The sequence below is a fragment of the Carlito syrichta genome, unplaced genomic scaffold (assembly GCF_000164805.1).
Source record: "Carlito syrichta isolate Samal-C Ts95f unplaced genomic scaffold, Tarsius_syrichta-2.0.1 Scaffold316209, whole genome shotgun sequence".
Lineage (NCBI taxonomy): Eukaryota > Metazoa > Chordata > Mammalia > Primates > Tarsiidae > Carlito > Carlito syrichta.
In genome coordinates, this window is record NW_007260305.1 from 322,274 (window position 1) to 335,214 (window position 12,941).

Consider the following 12,941-nt stretch of genomic DNA (forward strand, 5'->3'; position numbering starts at 1 on the left):
AAAGGGAAGTCAGATTTCAAAGTTAGGAAAACAAAACGCATTATTCTTTTGGGTGAAGTAGTGACCTGAACATTGTCTTCGTGTCCTTTCACACGCTTACCCATTAGTAATCTCTCCTCCCCCTTTCCAACTGGAAGGGGCAATGATTGTAGTTTTCTTCTGAGAGATGGGAAACCAACTTTCCTTTAAGATAGGAAATGAGCTTCTCATGCTAAAAATAGAAGCTGGGTAATGCCCCTGTTTTGGGGGGGAGGAGAACTGGTAGATCAGACAAAGTATAAGATATTTTGGATGCCCTGAGCATTGTCTGCTTATCCAAAGCAAGCTTTCTTGTAGGATATTGCAGATTTAATGTGCAGAACTGAGATCCTTTGTGATTAATACCTTTCTTTTATAGCTGTTCTGTCTAGAGCAGGTGGTTATATTTATGTTTCTGAGAATATAAATGGTGTTCTTCTGCCTATAGAAGAGGCCTTTTAATGTGTTTTCTACCTTCTGCCGTGAAGATTTTCCTGCCCTGAACATGGTATGAAAAGTATGGATTCTTATCCTGTTGCTCTTGTGATTCCCATTTCAGGTTTCTCTGGAAACCCCCCTGGTAAGTGTGGAGGAGGCGGGACGCTCTGACCCAAGACAAAGGCCTGTAGCTTCAGCCAAAGAAAATAAACCTTAGGAGGGAGAAGGAAAAAAAAAAACAAAAACCATCCGCTGTTCCTGAGAACAGCCTGCAGTGGAATCTACAAAGAACAACTAATGTGAGTGAGGAAGTGACTGTGTGTGGACTGTGGAGACAGTAAGTCACGTGGGCCCTGAGGGCCTGGACTGGGTTAGGAACAGTTGTACTTTCAGAGGTGAGGTGTGGAGAAGGGAAAAGTGAATGTGGTCTGGAGTGTGGCCTTGGCTCCACGGGGTGTGCTTTCCTCTGGGGCCATCAGGGAGCTCAGCCCCTGTGTTCTGCCAGGGTGGGGTACAGGGTTTGGCACTGAGGAGGGTAACCTGCTGGCTGGAGCGGCAGAGCAGTGGCCTTGATTTGTCTTTTGGAAGATTTAAAAACCAAAAAGCATAAACGTTCTGGTCCTTCAGCAATGCTTTCTCTGAAGAAATACTTAACGGAAGGACTTCTCCAGTTCACCATTCTGCTGAGTTTGATTGGGGTGCGGGTGGACGTGGATACTTACCTGACCTCACAGCTCCCCCCGCTCCGGGAGATCATCCTGGGGCCCAGTTCTGCCTATACTCAGACCCAGTTCCACAACCTGAGGAACACCTTGGATGGCTATGGTATCCACCCCAAGAGCATAGACCTGGACAATTACTTCACTGCCCGGCGGCTCCTCAGTCAGGTGAGGGCCCTGGACAGGTTCCAGGTGCCAACCACTGAGGTAAATGCCTGGCTGGTTCACCGGGACCCGGAGGGGTCTGTCTCTGGCAGCCAGCCCAGCTCAGGCCTCGCCCTCGAGAGTTCCAGTGGCCTCCAAGACGTGACAGGCCCAGACAACGGGGTGAGAGAAAGCGAAACGGAGCAGGGATTCAGTGAAGATTTGGAGGATTTGGGGGCTGTAGCCCCTCCAGTCAGTGGAGACTTAACCAAAGAGGTTAGTGGCCCTGTGGTGAGTGGGTGGGGTCTGGGATGGGTGGGAGTGGGCTGGTCCTAAAGGACTCTGGTCTCTGTAGTAAGCCCTATGAAGAGCCAGATAGGTTCTTGGGGTGGGGAGTATACTTGAATAGGAATGGGCTGAATTGTCTGACTTCAAGATTGGGGGCTGGGAGCATTTCCCTGTGTTGAACCATTGACCCATCTCTAAATGTACTGCTGGGGCATGGGAGGTTCCTAGCACATGCCAGGGTGTTTACTGCTTGAATTTCAACATTACTACCGGAGGCCTGGGTTTGGGGGAGGGGGTCATGTTGTGATGGGCTTTGATGCAGTGTGTATCTGTTGCTAAGACACAAATACTTGTGGACTCTTGCCTTGTACCTCCCCTCACATCAAAACACATACATGCCCTGATGTTCTCCTCCTTTGTGGTCAGGCCTGTTGTTGTGGTAAGGTCTTGATAATTTAGCCCTCCTGGGCTGGAACCAAGGTGCAGATTTGGATAGTTATTCTTGACCAGGAGGGGGCCGGGGCTTCCATTATTTGCTAAAGGCCCACTGCAGGGAGTAGGGAATACAGGTCTGGGAGCCAGAAGAGAGACAACCTTCTGCTGTCCAAGTCAACTTGCTCTGAGCTGTCAAGAGAGATCTTTACCTCCTGTCATGTGGCTGACCTACTGTTCTGGACAGAAAGTGATGCAGTTCTTGCCTTTGATGATGTGAATGGCTGCTGCTGCTTCTACCCCACCAGCACGATAGGACTGCTTTGAGCTCTGATTGGCTGGCTCTGGCTTGCCACCCAGCCTTAAGGAGCTGGGGAAAGGCCCACTGTACTCCTCCAACCATTAGGGAAGTCCCAGACTGCACTGAGCTGGGCTGGGCTTTCCCAGGTGGGATATGGAAGGATGTAAAAGGTTTTACAGATGCTACAGAACTTGGCTGCTTCTGTCCACCAGGTCAGGCCACATTTTTGCCTCCCTCCCTGCGTTGATGCCTGGTCCTGAGCTCAGTTCTCTGAATCTTAGGGGCTATCAAAGAATATGGCTTGTTGTAGGCAGTTATCCTCAACTGGGGGTGATTTTGCCCCCCAGGGGGCAGGTAGCAATTTCTTGAAACAATTTTGGTTGTCACAACTTGGAGGGATGGTGCTCCTGGCATCCAGGGGGTAGAGGCCAAGGGTGCCACTTAACATCCTGAATGGCACAGGACAGCCCCAAAACAACAGATTTGTGTGACACCAAGTATCAGTAGTGCAGGTGCTGAGAAGCTGTGGTCTGGGTTTGGCTTACACTGGATCTGCTCTGAGAAGGACTGGGATTATCTGAGCTTGGGAGCCAGGAACATTTCTTACCTTTCGGGGCCTCTTAGCTTCTTATGCGGCCACATGGAACTCTACCTCTCTTCTGTCTCCTCTTTCCTTCAGGTGGGGTCTGTCTTGGCACAGTGTTCAGAAGAATCATGCCCCCCAGCCTCTGCTTCCATGCTCCCACCCCAGGATAGCTCCCTCAGGGAGGTGTGCAACTGGATTTGCTCCTAGAAGCCCTGCAGGGGTAGCTCCATTCCTGTTCCTGCTGGGAGCTCTTCTGGGGTGGGATGGGATGTTTGGGACATAGTTGGGTGAGTTGAGGTGGAATGGGATGGGACTTTGACCCTGCTTTCATCGGTATCTTGACCCTTTGAGGTTGTGCTCCCCTGAGCCCAGGCTTCACTACTCTCTTTGGGAGGTGGGCTGGGTCAGCACTAGGGGCCCAGGCTGGGTATGGGGGAAGGGAGGATTATTATGTGTCTAGAACAACATTTCCTCAGCAACTCAGGGATAAAAATACCCGGGTCCAGAGCATGTGACAGGCACTGCTGGAGCCGGTATTATCCCTGGGGTGGCAGTGCTCCCCGGCGCTGCCAGGCCTATTCGATGGACAGCCATAGCCTAGGCCCTTGTCAGGGATAGGATTCCCCTCGAGATTGGCACTCTGCCCAGAGCAGGGGGGTGGCCTGTTTACAGCTTTTTCCAGGCTGGGAGCAGGCTGTGGCCAGGGAGAACATACCGTCTCTGAGCTGACCTTAGGCTCCAGGCAGCGGCAGTGAGGAGGGAGCTGCATTTCCCCTTGAAAAACCCATCCACGGAGCTGAATTGTGACACTGATTCTGTCAGGGGCTTTCCTGCTGGGAGAGAGGTGGGCCAGGGGTCAGGCAGAGAATGCTCTTGAGCCAAACTGGGGTGAAAGGAGGTGTGGAAGACCTGTATGTGGCTAGGACTTTGTGCAGCACCTGTCTCCCAAAGTGCTGGACTTCAGGGCTATGTCTCCCCTCCTTGTACTTGGGGCTAGGCCTGGCCAGCAATGACATCGCTGCACATGGGCTGGAGGAAACCCTTTCTTCTAGCCTGGCCCATCTTAGGGTGACAGAACTCCTGGCTCATGGTGGGCCTAGGTGCCCTGGGTTCCTACCCAGCCTGGCTTGTGATCCCTGGCCTTGAGAACTGGTCACAACCTTCCTCAGGAACGGGAAGACTCCTTCTACTTCCAGCAAAGAATTTAGATTCCCGGAGAAGCTGCGGGAGGAGTGTCTGCCCAGTCCTGAGTGGGCTGGGTGAGCAGGATGTGACAGGAGGGAGGAGAGTGGCACCCCTTCCCCCAGGGCTCTCACTGCGCCACCCCAGCTGACTGACTGGGCTGGGTGGGGCTGCCCGCCCCTGGGTGCATCTCCTCAAGGAGACGGAGGCGGCCCAGGGATGGGCTGGTTCCTTGCGGCAGCTCCTCCAGCTGCCCTGGTGCAGAGATTGGCTCCCGTCTGCAGCTAGGTAACAGGCGGTGGGAGGGGATTGGCTCCTTCCGCATCTCCAGCGGAGACTTGGGGGAGGAGATTGGCTCTCGGCGCAGCCTAGGTAACGACAGTGGGAGGGGATTGGCTCTTTCCGCAGCCCAGCTGCTGACCTGGGGGAGGGGATTGGCTCTCTGCAGCCTCAGCAGTGACCTGCGGGGTGGGAGGGGGAGGGGATTGGCTCCTTGCTGCAGCCTAGGTAACAAGTTTGGGGGGCGTGGGGAGGGGGAGAGAGGGAGGAGCGGGAGGATAGGCCCAGGAGGGCGCTTGCTTTCCTCTGCAGCTTGAGCACGGAGCATGGGGTGGGAGTCCCGTCTCACTGCAGCCTCTGCGGTGAGCTCAGGGTGGGGGCTGCCGGGCGCCTGAGTGGAACTGGGGTTGTGAGGTGGGAGGGGGCTGCTCAAGGATGGAGGAAGGGAGCTGGGCTGGGCCGCCCAGGCAGCAGCACGGGCGGGGCACCCTCCTCGGGCCCCTTGGAGCTAGCAAGGGGCCACCCTTCCAGCCTGGTGTGCTCCCTGCAAGTCAAGAGCTCCTTGCAGCCCCCTGTCCGGCTTCCCGGCACCGGCTGCCCTGGGGCTCATCTCGCAGACCATGACCCGCCTGGACCGCAGCTCTCACAGTGGTGGGGGCCATGCCAAAGGCAGCCGGCCCCTTAACTCTTTGCTGGCTGGTCACCGGGTGGCCCAGCCCCCCTCTGCTCCTGGGTCCAGGGCTCCTGTTCAGGTTGGTGTATGTGGGGACTAAGGGGAGTGGTACATCTGGGAGGTCCTAGGATGGGGAGGGCCGTGATGGGAGGGGGATACCCGCCTAGGGCAAGGGAGGTGGGTCTAAGGGTGCTGCTTTCTGGAAAGTGTGTGTCTTACTTTTTAACCCCTGAATGGAAGGGAACACTTTTAAGGTTTCTTCAGGCTTGTGGGGAGGGCCACATGGGGGCGACATGTATAGGAAGCCCATATGGCTCTATTTATTGGGGTTCTATGCTGTTGGCAATGGGGGTGGCAGGTGGTGCAGGAACTGTTCAACAGCCACCAAGGTAGAACAAGAGGGAGGCAGTTTGGTGCCCAAGGTGGCAATCGTAGCTGAGTGATGATGGGGGTTATGTCCTTGAGTGGGTTGACTGATGGGGAGTCAGTGAGTCCTGGGGTGTGGTAAGGAAGGGAGTGAGCCATTGGTGAGAGGAGACATGGTGAAGCTGGCCTGGGCAGGGGTGGGGTGCCCAGTGGGGATCATCTGACTGCCTGAGGCTCCCCTGGGAGAGAGGCAGCTTGCTGGGATCCACCGAGAGAGGGAATCCTGGCAGGGATGGGTCCTGAGGTGAGCCTGTGGGTGTACTCCTGCTGCCAGTGGGAAAGGGGAATGGCCATAGGAAGGGCTGGAGACAGCATGGCGTTGTCATTGGCTGCATCAGGTGGTTGGAAATGCAGGGATCTTCCTCTCTAGCCCACCCCACCCCTTTATGCAAATAAAATGGCACCACAGGCTGATGCAAGCCTGGCCACTGCTAAGCAATCCTGCGTGACAGTTCACTCTTGCTTGTCATGGCCATCTCCTTCCAAACCAAGTTTTATGGGGCTCCCGTTCCCAAGACAAGAGGTGTCTCCTGACTTGCCCTTCTTTCTTATATAGGGGTGGGGCGGCCCTGCTTTTTGACCTGGTGTGTCTCTGAGCCTTCAGACCTTTATGGTGATGGTCATGCTGATGGTTTTTGCTGTGGCTTTTGGGGGGTGGGGGTGGTGTCTGCAAATGGTTGAATGAAGCCTTGCTGGTGCAGAGGAGCCACGGGATAAGGGCTGGCAGGTGTAGGGCTGGGACGGGTCCCACCCAGGACTAATGGGAGTGACACTAGGAGGGACTTCTGAGGGGCAGAACAGGGATGGGCCTTGGGACCTGAGAGCTAAAGTCATGGTGATCTGTCTTTCAGGACATAGATCTGATTGACATCCTTTGGCGACAGGATATTGATCTGGGGGCTGGGCGTGAGGTTTTTGACTATAGTCATCGCCAGAAGGAGCAGGATGTGGATAAGGAACTGCGAGATGGAGGCGAGCAGGACACCTGGGCAGGCGAGGGCGCCGAAGCTCTGGCGCGGAACCTTCTAGTGGATGGAGAGACCGGGGAAAGCTTCCCTGCACAGGTAGCACCACCTCTACCCACTAAGCTCTCTTCTCCCTACTCCCCCAAAACTCACAAACCAGGCTGAAGTTCTTCCAGAAACCTCCCTTTGAGGAGGCAGGTTGTGTCTGTGGGGACCTGAATGTTTGTTTTGGGTTTGTGTCTGTAAGTCACAGTGGCTAGGCTGCAGAAGGAGGAATGGACAGCAGACGCAGAAGGGCTGGGCCTTGGCAACAGACAATGCAGAGGAGGCCGAGCATCTGGCATCTTCCTGCTTGCTTCAGGACTCTTCCACTCTCCCTCCTGTCGTCCCTGGGCATTTGGGACTCACAGCCAGTCATTAGTGCAGGAATGGGAGGGAGACTGCAGGCCTGCAGTCGTGCTGGGGAAGAGGCTTCAGCCCCAAGCAGCCAAGGCTCACGTCAGTCAGACTTACAGTTGCTGTTGCCACAGGTGCCTGGTGGGGAGGACCAGACGGCCCTGTCCCTGGAAGAGTGCCTTAGGCTGCTGGAGGCCACCTGCCCCTTTGGGGAGAATGCTGAGGTGAGCAGGACTCCAGGGAGAGCCCACCAGGCAAGCAGGGCAGCCCACACCTGGCGTGTCCCTTCATGGCTGAGGGGCCAGCTTTTGGTTCTGGCCTTGTCTTGGCTGCCGGGGGTGAATGCAGAGGAAGGAAGGAAAAAAGAAGCAGACTCCATGTGGTGGTCTCTGGGGGGAGAGCACAGGTGGTTTTTCCTTCTCTCCTGTTGAAGCCTCTGTGTTTTCCTTAGTTTTCAGCAGACATTTCCAGCGTAACAGAAGCAGTGCCTAGTGAGAGTGACTCCCCAGCTCTTCAGAACAACCTCTTGTCTCCTCTCCTGACGGGGACAGAGTCGCCATTTGATTTGGAACAGCAGTGGCAAGATCTCATGTCCATCATGGAAATGCAGGTAGGACTGTCAGAACAGGGCACACAGCTACTGGATTTTGTGTCAGGTGTCTAAGCACGCAGTTGCTTTTCCATTTCTGGGGAGAGAAAGAGTAACACTTTGATCCATAGGAAAGTGGGGGACATTGTACAGGTGTCTCCCGGGGGCAGTGGTGGGTGGTGTCAGCAGGGAGACTTGGTTAAATAAAAGGCAGGACAGCCTTCCAGAGCGGAGCCTGCCTTCTAGGTGTGCCTTCTTCCCTTCCTTCAGGCAGACAGTCGCATGGCTGGGGGCTGCCAAGATTCTACATTAATAATCACTGACATCCATGTAGTGTTTTACAGCCATCTCACTTGGCCCTCACAGTTATCTAGTCAGTCCTGCATTATTTCAGAGTTGAGGACATTGAAGCTCAGAGAGATTAAGTGATGTGCCTGCGGCCACACAGCAAGTAGTATAGCTATGTCTTCTGACTTCGGGCTGGTTGTCTTCACTGTGCTGATTGTGCAGTAAAGAGGCAGTGTCCGTGTTTTTTCCTCTTCCTCCAAGATGGGGGAGTCTGGCCAGACATGACCAGGAGCTGGTCAGTCCTGCATCAGGGTAGAGCCCACACAGAGGAACCCATCTCTGCCAGGTCAGGTGGACCAAGCAGGGCCAGGGGTGACACTGGGCTGTGGTTTCTAGTCACTTGCCTTGACGCCCACGCAGCCATGCCTCTGTTGGGGGCCTGCCGCTGTGAGCCCCAGGGGAGGGTCTGCTCCTAGTGAACAGCGCTGCTCTTCTCCCTCCCAGGCCATGGAGGTGAACACGTCAGCAGGCGAAGTCCTGTACAGTGCCCCTTCTGGAGACCCGCTGAGCACCAACTACAGCCTTGCCCCCAACACTCCCATCAATCAGAATGTCAGCCTGCATCAGGCGTCCCTGGGGGGCTGCAGCCAGGACTTCTCACTGTTCAGCCCCGAGGTGGAAAGCCTGCCTGTGGCCAGCAGCTCCACGCTGCTCCCTCTGGTTCCCAGCAATTCCACCAGCCTCAATTCCTCCTTCGGCTCCACCAACCTGTCAGGGCTCTTCTTTCCACCCCAGCTCAATGGCACAGCCAATGACACAGCAGGCCCCGAGCTGCCTGACCCACTGGGGGGCCTGCTAGATGAAGCCATGCTGGATGAGATCAGCCTCATGGACCTGGCCATCGAAGAAGGCTTCAACCCTGTGCAGGCCTCCCAGCTCGAGGAGGAGTTTGACTCTGACTCAGGCCTCTCCTTGGACTCGAGCCATAGCCCTTCCTCCCTGAGCAGCTCTGAGGGCAGCTCTTCTTCTTCCTCCTCCTCTTCCTCCTCCTCTTCCTCCGCTTCTTCTTCTGCCTCTTCCTCCTTTTCCGAGGAAGGGGCTGTTGGCTATAGCTCTGACTCTGAGACTCTGGATCTGGAAGAGGCCGAGGGTGCTGTGGGCTACCAGCCTGAGTATTCCAAGTTCTGCCGCATGAGCTACCAGGATCCGTCCCAGCTCTCCTGCCTGCCCTACTTGGAGCACGTGGGCCACAACCACACATACAACATGGCGCCCAGTGCCCTGGACACCGCTGACCTGCCGCCACCCAGCGCCCTCAAGAAAGGCAGCAAGGAGAAGCAGGCCGACTTTCTGGACAAGCAGATGAGCCGGGATGAGCACCGAGCCCGTGCCATGAAGATCCCTTTCACCAATGACAAAATCATCAACCTGCCCGTGGAGGAGTTCAACGAGCTGCTGTCCAAGTACCAGCTGAGCGAGGCCCAGCTGAGCCTCATCCGGGACATCCGGCGCCGGGGCAAGAACAAGATGGCGGCGCAGAACTGCCGCAAGCGCAAGCTGGACACCATCCTCAATCTGGAGCGCGACGTGGAGGACCTGCAGCGCGACAAGGCTCGCCTGCTCCGGGAGAAGGTGGAGTTCCTGCGCTCGCTGCGGCAGATGAAGCAGAAGGTCCAGAGCCTGTACCAGGAGGTGTTTGGGCGGCTGCGGGATGAGAACGGGCGTCCCTACTCGCCCAGCCAGTACGCGCTGCAGTACGCCGGGGACGGCAGCGTCTTGCTGATCCCTCGCACGATGGCTGACCAGCAGGCCCGGCGGCAGGAGCGGAAGCCAAAGGACCGGAGAAAGTGAGCCCGGGAGGAAGGGGGGTTTGACGCTCACCAAGACGGAAACTGGAGAAGGGCTGGGCCTGGACCTGGACCTACAGTGGGGACTCCAATGCCTTCTTATCCATATATCTTCTCAGATGGGATGACTGCGGGTCAGTGTACAGGAAGAGGCGGGCGCAGGCGCTGTCTGGCTCAGCTCCCCCCTGGGGTGGGGTGGAAGTGGCCAGACCATTGGGTGGACAGGGTCCTCACCCTACCCTTTCCTGTGAGGCAAGGGTGGTGCTGGCGTGGCTGGAGGTAGAGGAGCCACGCAGGGAGGAGGAGGAGGAGGAGGAGGAGAAAGAGACCTGTGAGGAGAGGAAAGTGGTAGAAAGTCTCATTCCAGGAAGGAAGCAAGGAGGAAGAAAACAAGGAAACCCAAAAAAAATCAAAGCGGGAAGGAAATCAGGGAAGGTTAAGGTTGGCTTTGGCCAGGATTCCAGGCAGCAAGTTTGAGCGACTCTGGTGGGCCTAGGTACTGGTGTGATAAACCCCATTTCACCCCAGGGGTGTACTTGGACACAGGGTGGGGGTCGGGGAGGGATGTTGTTAACTCTTTCTGCTCCCTGCACTTTGGTGTCCCCATGGAGGGGGAGCTTGGATGTCCGCACCTGTAGTGTTTCACCCGAATGGAGCCACCAAGGCCCAACACTGGCTTGGAGGTGTTGGGTCAGAGGGCAGAGTGAGCAGGAAAGGGTCACAAGGCCTCATGTTGCAGCAGCCTTGACACCACGCATGTCACACACTGCCTTGCCACTCCACGTCCCTCTGTGCTCCGGCCACCCCAAGCTGAGGCTCCCACTGTCTCCATCAGAGCCTGCATGTGAATGCTGTCCTCTTCCTGTCGCTTGTTTGTGTCCCCTCACCAGCTGCCTGTAGCTCTTGTAGCTGGGGTGGGGTGCTGGCAGTGCCCCTAGACTGGGCCCGTGGGCTTCCTCTCCTGGGGGCTGTAATGGGGGGTAGGGGGGCGGCTGGGGGATGGCGGAGAAGCCAGTGCCGCAGCTTCCAGGCAGTACTCAGCACAACACTAGGAAGTGACCCTTCCTCAGGCCTCTGCCTGCCAACCACTGGGCTTGTCACGGGGAAAACACAAAAACTAGTCCTCTTAGAATTTCTTGCGCTTTGATTTTTTTAGGGCTTGTGCCCTGTTTCACTTATAGGGTCTAGAATGCTTGTGTTGAGTAAAAAGGAGATGCCCCAATACTCAAAGCTGCTAAATGTTCTCTTTGCCATAAGACTCCGTGTAACTGTGTGAACACTTGGGAATTTTCTCCTCTGTCCTGAGGTCTTCGTCTGCTTTCTTTTTTGGTTTTTTTTCCTAAGAGATTGAGAAGTGCATGTAATGGGGGCTGAGAGCACCTCCCCCCAAGCTCTCAGCCACCAGCAGTTTCTCCACAGCCCCAGCTTAGCAAAGGCTCCTGGAGGACTGCTTGGGAGAGGCAGACATGGGAGCATCAAGGTGGCCAGATGGTTCCAGGACCACAATGTCTTTATTTTAACTGTTTGCCACTGCTGCCCCCACCCCTGCCCAGCTCTGGAGTTCTGTCTGCCCCAGACTAGCAGGAGTGAGTTGAGGGGGAAGCACCGATCCCGATTCCCAGTTAGGGAGTTCCTAACTGGGCAGTAGGGATAGCAGGTGCTGAGCCCGGGAGTGCTTTTATAAATTATTTTCCTTGTAGACTTTATTTTTAATTTATCTCTGTGACCTGCCAGGGAGAGGAGAGAGAGAGAGAGAGAGAGAGAAAGAAAGAGATGCTGTTGAGCACATGACAAAATAAAATAAAATAAAATGGATGATTCATTCTCAAGTGCAATTTTTCCCCACTTTGAATTTAAATTGAGAGTAAAGGAAACAGGCCCAAGGGGGGAGGACTGGCCATCGTGTGGCTAAAGCAGAGCTCACATGGGAAGGTGGGTGGAGAGCTGGGAGGGTGACAGTGGGACTGTAAAGAGAAAAAACATCTTAAGTACCGTATGGAGCCTTCTGGGCAGGTGTTATCTGCCATATACTTCCTTAGAGGGCTGCCCGCGGAATCCTCTGAGGACAGACTCGGAACTGTTGGTCTCCGTATAGAGCCACGATCTGTAGCAATGTCACCCAGCCCAGCTCCTTACCTGTCCACTTGCTACAGTTACTGCAGTTTGAAGCTCAACTGTGGTGTTATTCCTCTATTGGTCCCACCTGCCAAAGGCGTGCAGTGCACTGTAGTGTAGTCATGTCATTGAGAGCTTGAGCAATCAAGGAGACCAGCTAACACTTCACAAGCACTACAATGTAAACGAGATGAGAAGCAGGAAGCCAGGTCCAGGGTTCAAAAACTGCTGGCCGAGCGTGGTGACTCATGCCTATAATCCTAATGCTTTGGGAAACTGAGGTGGGAGGATGGCTTGAGCCCAGGAGTTTGGGGCTGCAGTGAGCTATGACTGCCACCGCCCTCCAGCCTGAGCAGTAGAACAAGACCCTGTCTTAAAACTGCTCTAATACCCAACCTGTAAAGAGCTGTAAGCCTGCTTCAAAAAAAAATTATTTTTATTTTTGTAGACAGGGTCTCACTATGTTGCCCAGGCTGGTCTTGAACTCAAGCAATCCTCCTGCCTTGGCCTCCCAAAATGCTGGGATTACAGGCATGAGCCACTGTTTCCAGCCTGTTTTTGTTTAGTAGACAAGTGGATTATAATGTTCATCATCTTGTTTTACAATTTTAACTTATTTAGCAGTGAACAATTCTTTACCCCTTTGCAAGTGTTTTCCCTGATCTGAGTAAGTATATTTTTGTTAACACTGCCCCCCTCCACCTTAAACAGAGATGTAATGTAGTTTTGTCTAGGATCACTCTGATTAGCTGGGGCTTGAGGCCAAGTTGGTCAGCTCTGCTGTGGGGCTGACCTCTTTTTCTGCTGGCAGGTAGAGTGGGTGTTCCAGCCTCCAGGCTCTCTCTGGCAGGAAGACGTGAGGACACAGGGCCTGTGGAGGGAGGGCAGCTATCACTAAGGCAGGAAGTGAGGAGGTCCTGGAGTAAGGCGTGGAGGTGAGCAGGCCAGAGGCTGATCAGACATCTCTGCAGGGTGACCTGCTAGGGTGGGGTGGGAGAGTTGCTTTGTCTTGACTAAAGCAGTTCTAGGCTTCATTCACACGGTTGTTTCCATACACCTTCCTCATGTTGAGGTGGCAACAGACCCATTGTTTCCAACCTCTGTCCTGAATCGATCTCATCAATGAAGCTGGGGCTACTTCAATAACAATAAAGACAGAATACAGAGCTACGGAGGGAAAAGAGTGATCTCAAGAGGTGCTCTGGTGTCTGTCAAGGCCTGGCCTCCATGGCTGACTCCCGCCCTCCTGGCAGAA

At 54.9% G+C, this 12,941-nt stretch overlaps 1 protein-coding gene across 3 annotated transcripts; it reads left to right on the forward strand.

Annotated features, from left to right (window-relative positions):
- The first annotated feature begins 583 nt into the window (after positions 1 to 583).
- NFE2L1 (nuclear factor, erythroid 2 like 1) lies at positions 584 to 11,397 on the forward strand. 3 transcript variants are annotated; one of them, XM_021706931.1, is made up of 6 exons: positions 584 to 598; positions 1,084 to 1,595; positions 6,338 to 6,550; positions 6,982 to 7,071; positions 7,299 to 7,457; positions 8,229 to 11,397. In XM_021706931.1, exons 2-6 carry the CDS (start codon positions 1,086 to 1,088, stop codon positions 9,573 to 9,575), a joined length of 2,319 nt encoding a protein of 772 aa, XP_021562606.1. In that variant the 5' UTR covers positions 584 to 598; positions 1,084 to 1,085; the 3' UTR covers positions 9,576 to 11,397. The 3 variants fall into 3 exon arrangements, with proteins under 3 accessions (XP_021562606.1, XP_021562608.1, XP_021562607.1); XM_021706933.1 differs by lacking the exons at positions 584 to 598; positions 1,084 to 1,595; positions 6,982 to 7,071 and adding an exon at positions 4,663 to 4,749; XM_021706932.1 differs by lacking the exons at positions 584 to 598; positions 1,084 to 1,595; positions 6,982 to 7,071 and adding an exon at positions 4,698 to 5,139.
- The last annotated feature ends 1,544 nt before the right edge of the window (positions 11,398 to 12,941 follow it).